Raw genomic sequence first — 3217 nt, 5'->3', positions numbered from 1 at the left:
TCTGCACCCTGAAACTGCCGCTTGGAGCCTGCTCCCTGTCGCGAAGTGCCTTCCTCTGCTTGGCAATCTTTCCTCTCGGCACGAAGGTGTCGGCTGTGAGCTCGACTGCAAACGAGCCACATGACAGCTGATCCTAGGAATAGGAAAGAGATGTTGATGCGTCCAGACAGGGAGCTGTGGGAAGCGGCTGAACGAGCTGAAATTCACAAGATGGAGGAACGCAAGGTTTGGACCATAGTTTCAAGGGATTCTGAAGAAACACGAGGAAAAATCATAGCACGCGGCATGTGGGTGTATACTACTAAGAAAGATTGTAAGAACTCGGATAAGTTCTTGGAGACGGCGAGAAGTTCAGGGTATTGCGTCTCATCGATGGACGAAGCTCAGCGAGATGGAAGTGGGTTTCGACATAGGTCTGGAATTAAGGAATCGACGAGCCTGAGGGTCAGGCGGAGAAGAGGGGGTTAGGAGGACACGTGTCCACTGCGCGCTGTGCATTGTACTGGGTTGCAAGGGACTGAAGGGAAGGTGACTGCTGTGAATAAAGGAAGTGTTGGTGGTGTTGTGTGGTTCTTCTGAGAGTTCTATCACCATCAGTGAAGGTGATAGAGACTGCACAGCTGTGTATCGTTGAGGTGAATAAGGTTGGTGTAAGGATCTCAGGTGTACTGAGAATTAGTCTTTGGTGGATCTTGGGTTAAATAGATTCTGGCCAGTGAGGTGGAGGTTGATTCGATTACAAAGAGAAAATTTTCTCTTTGTTCTCAGTTCTCATTTTTTACTGTTGTTGCGCAACTGTGATTTACCGTACGGTCTGAACTGGAACAAAGAGTAAGTTCGGTTCATTGTTGCTATTTGAGTCGGTGATTCGATTGTTTGGAATCGTTGTTTGGAAGTTGGCCTCGATTTTTTTTGCATTTTTTACGCTTGTGCTTGGAAGCTCAGTTTGGAAGGTCGGAGTCGATTCTTGTGTGGAACGTTGCTACTGATTTTTCGACATTGCTTTTACCATGGGAGGAGGAAAATTGGACCTCAGTGAAGAATTGATCAAGACTCATTGGCCAATACTTTCGATCCTATCTGAAGCCATTATTTCCTGTTCCATGGGCTATGTCAGGAGGATTCAAGTCCAAGTTGGCTCCGATCAAAGCTCTGGCGTATATGATATGGGAAGTCAGAAAGCGCAGTGGGAATCTCAATGCCACTCCGGATAAAACGCGGATGGAGCTTCTGACGCTGGCAAAGTCGAAATTGCCTGACATATCTACCTTCCACAGCGTTATGGTCCAGATGAAGATCCTGCTTAACAAGTTGGAAGATGTAGCGGGAGAGGAATCAGTGAAAGCCTTGGAAATGATTTTGGTGGAGGAGCTGATCAAGCAATGTTATGTTTCAGATTGTGTTGATATTCGAGATGTCGCGCGCTTGAATAAGCGGTCCAAGTTGTCAACCGAATTGACTTGGGAGGAGGTGTACTCTTGGGCTGTGAATTTGCATGATGAACAGGTATTTTTTACTGCTGGGGGTGAGAAAACACAGTCGGGCACTGCGTCAGTTAATGTGGCAGCCTCGGAGGTGCAAGCTACGGTTAGTCAACCGAATGCAGACAAGGCGTCTGAAAGTGGAGGACAGGGTGGTAAGGAAAAGGGAGACTCGAGAGGCAGCAATGAGTCGCCGCCTGTGGATAATGCATCTGGCAGTCAGGAGGATGGAAGCACGTTGGACGCGAGGGAGAGTACGCGAGGCCGAGGTGAGCATCCGGGTCAGGGAATGCGGCGCAGGGGCGCCTACCATGTTGATGGGTCTCGTGGCGGATACGGTCGTGGAGGCTCCGCTGGTGCTGGATCGAATGATTTTCGAAATCACCAAGGAAGAGTCGGTGGTTTTCAAGGGAATAATTTTCGGGGAAGAGGCTCAGGATTTCGAGGTCATCATCAGCAGCGGGGGAAGCCGTATGATCGTCCGGCTGGTAGAGGGATGCGCGGACGAGGTAGAGGGGAGCATTGGACGACGCATAACTACAATCCACGCAGAGGCGAGTCTGATGGTTTCTCAAGAGGTGATCGTTCGGGAGGATATCATGAGCGGCGAAACAATGTGCATGAATTTTCTCCTCAGGCTCTCGGCGAGGCTGTACTGCGGTTGGCCAGGGAAATCCAGGGGGGAAGGAGGTCAGGTGCAGACGGTGAGCAGCCGGTTGGACCATGGCAGGAGACGTTTGAGCCTAACCATCGGGGACGTGGCCGTAGTCCGGTGTCGGACAATCCTTTTGAGAGGACGGTACAGCAAAATGTTTCAGAAAGCAATGCTCAGGCAGGTCGCCGTCAGGCGGAATGGCGATCCTTCTTTGCGTTTCAGTTTGGCATTGATTCAACGATGTCGATGACTGATATTCAAGGAATGGCAATGCAGAGTATGGTGGGAGACGGTGACGGAAGGGTTGTCAATTTTTTGCTTGATTCGGGTGCAAATGTTACCATGGTTGGGGACGAATCCCTCCTCTCAGACGTACAATCGGGAGACGATTTCTTTGTCATGACGGCAGGAGGAAAGATTAATTGTACCAAGTATGGCAAGCTAAATTTGCAAATTGTCGGTGCAGATGGTGAGTCGGACAATATAGTATTGGAGAATGTTCGAGTTTGTCCTGTCCTTCCTGTACCACTTGTGAGTCTGGATGATTTTCTGGGATCCAAGTATTACATTGTTGGACGGGGGTCGAAGAACACGGTCAAATCCTATGTGGCTTCGGAGGATGGCAAGATCAGGATTCCTCTGATTCAGCGGGACAAGTTGTATCTGTTGACAACCAGAGGTCCGATGCATGATTCTGTGGCAGGTGATGTGCCAATCTTTTGTGTTTCAGCGGAGGCTGGAACAGTCTGTTTGACTAAAGCACATGTCACTCCTGGACCTTCTTTCGATGGGAAGTCAACACAGAGTCTATCTGATGCGGTTCTGTGGCACATGAAAACGGGGCACCCTGATTGTCGAGTACAAAAGTTGCTTGCGGATACGGTCAAATACATCACATTCAATAGGCGGTTGATTCATTCTCCGTGTCACGTGTGTAGGATTTCGAAATTTGTGTCACGCCCTGTTCACAAACAAACCTCATTTCGACAGGAACGTGCTGGAGATGTAAATGCTCTGTGGTATGTAGACTTGAAAGATATGATTGCAGTCCCTGAACCATCGGGTTATCGTTACTTTCTTA

The 3217-nt window shown here is 49.1% G+C and overlaps 1 protein-coding gene across 1 annotated transcript; it reads left to right on the top strand.

The window, feature by feature from the left end:
• Window positions 1–488: 488 nt before the first annotated feature.
• Window positions 489–3009, top strand: GUITHDRAFT_151139 (hypothetical protein; the record flags this gene model as incomplete). The annotated part of the gene is made up of 4 exons (XM_005837308.1): window positions 489–956; window positions 1054–1133; window positions 1507–2386; window positions 2648–3009. Coding segments are annotated over 2 exons (960 nt in total), but the record flags the coding sequence as incomplete, so codon positions are not given.
• Window positions 3010–3217: the final 208 nt, after the last annotated feature.

The sequence above is a fragment of the Guillardia theta genome (assembly GCF_000315625.1).
Source record: "Guillardia theta CCMP2712 unplaced genomic scaffold GUITHscaffold_14, whole genome shotgun sequence".
Taxonomy (NCBI): Eukaryota; class Cryptophyceae; order Pyrenomonadales; family Geminigeraceae; genus Guillardia; species Guillardia theta.
This window is presented reverse-complemented; position numbering and strand designations above follow the sequence as displayed.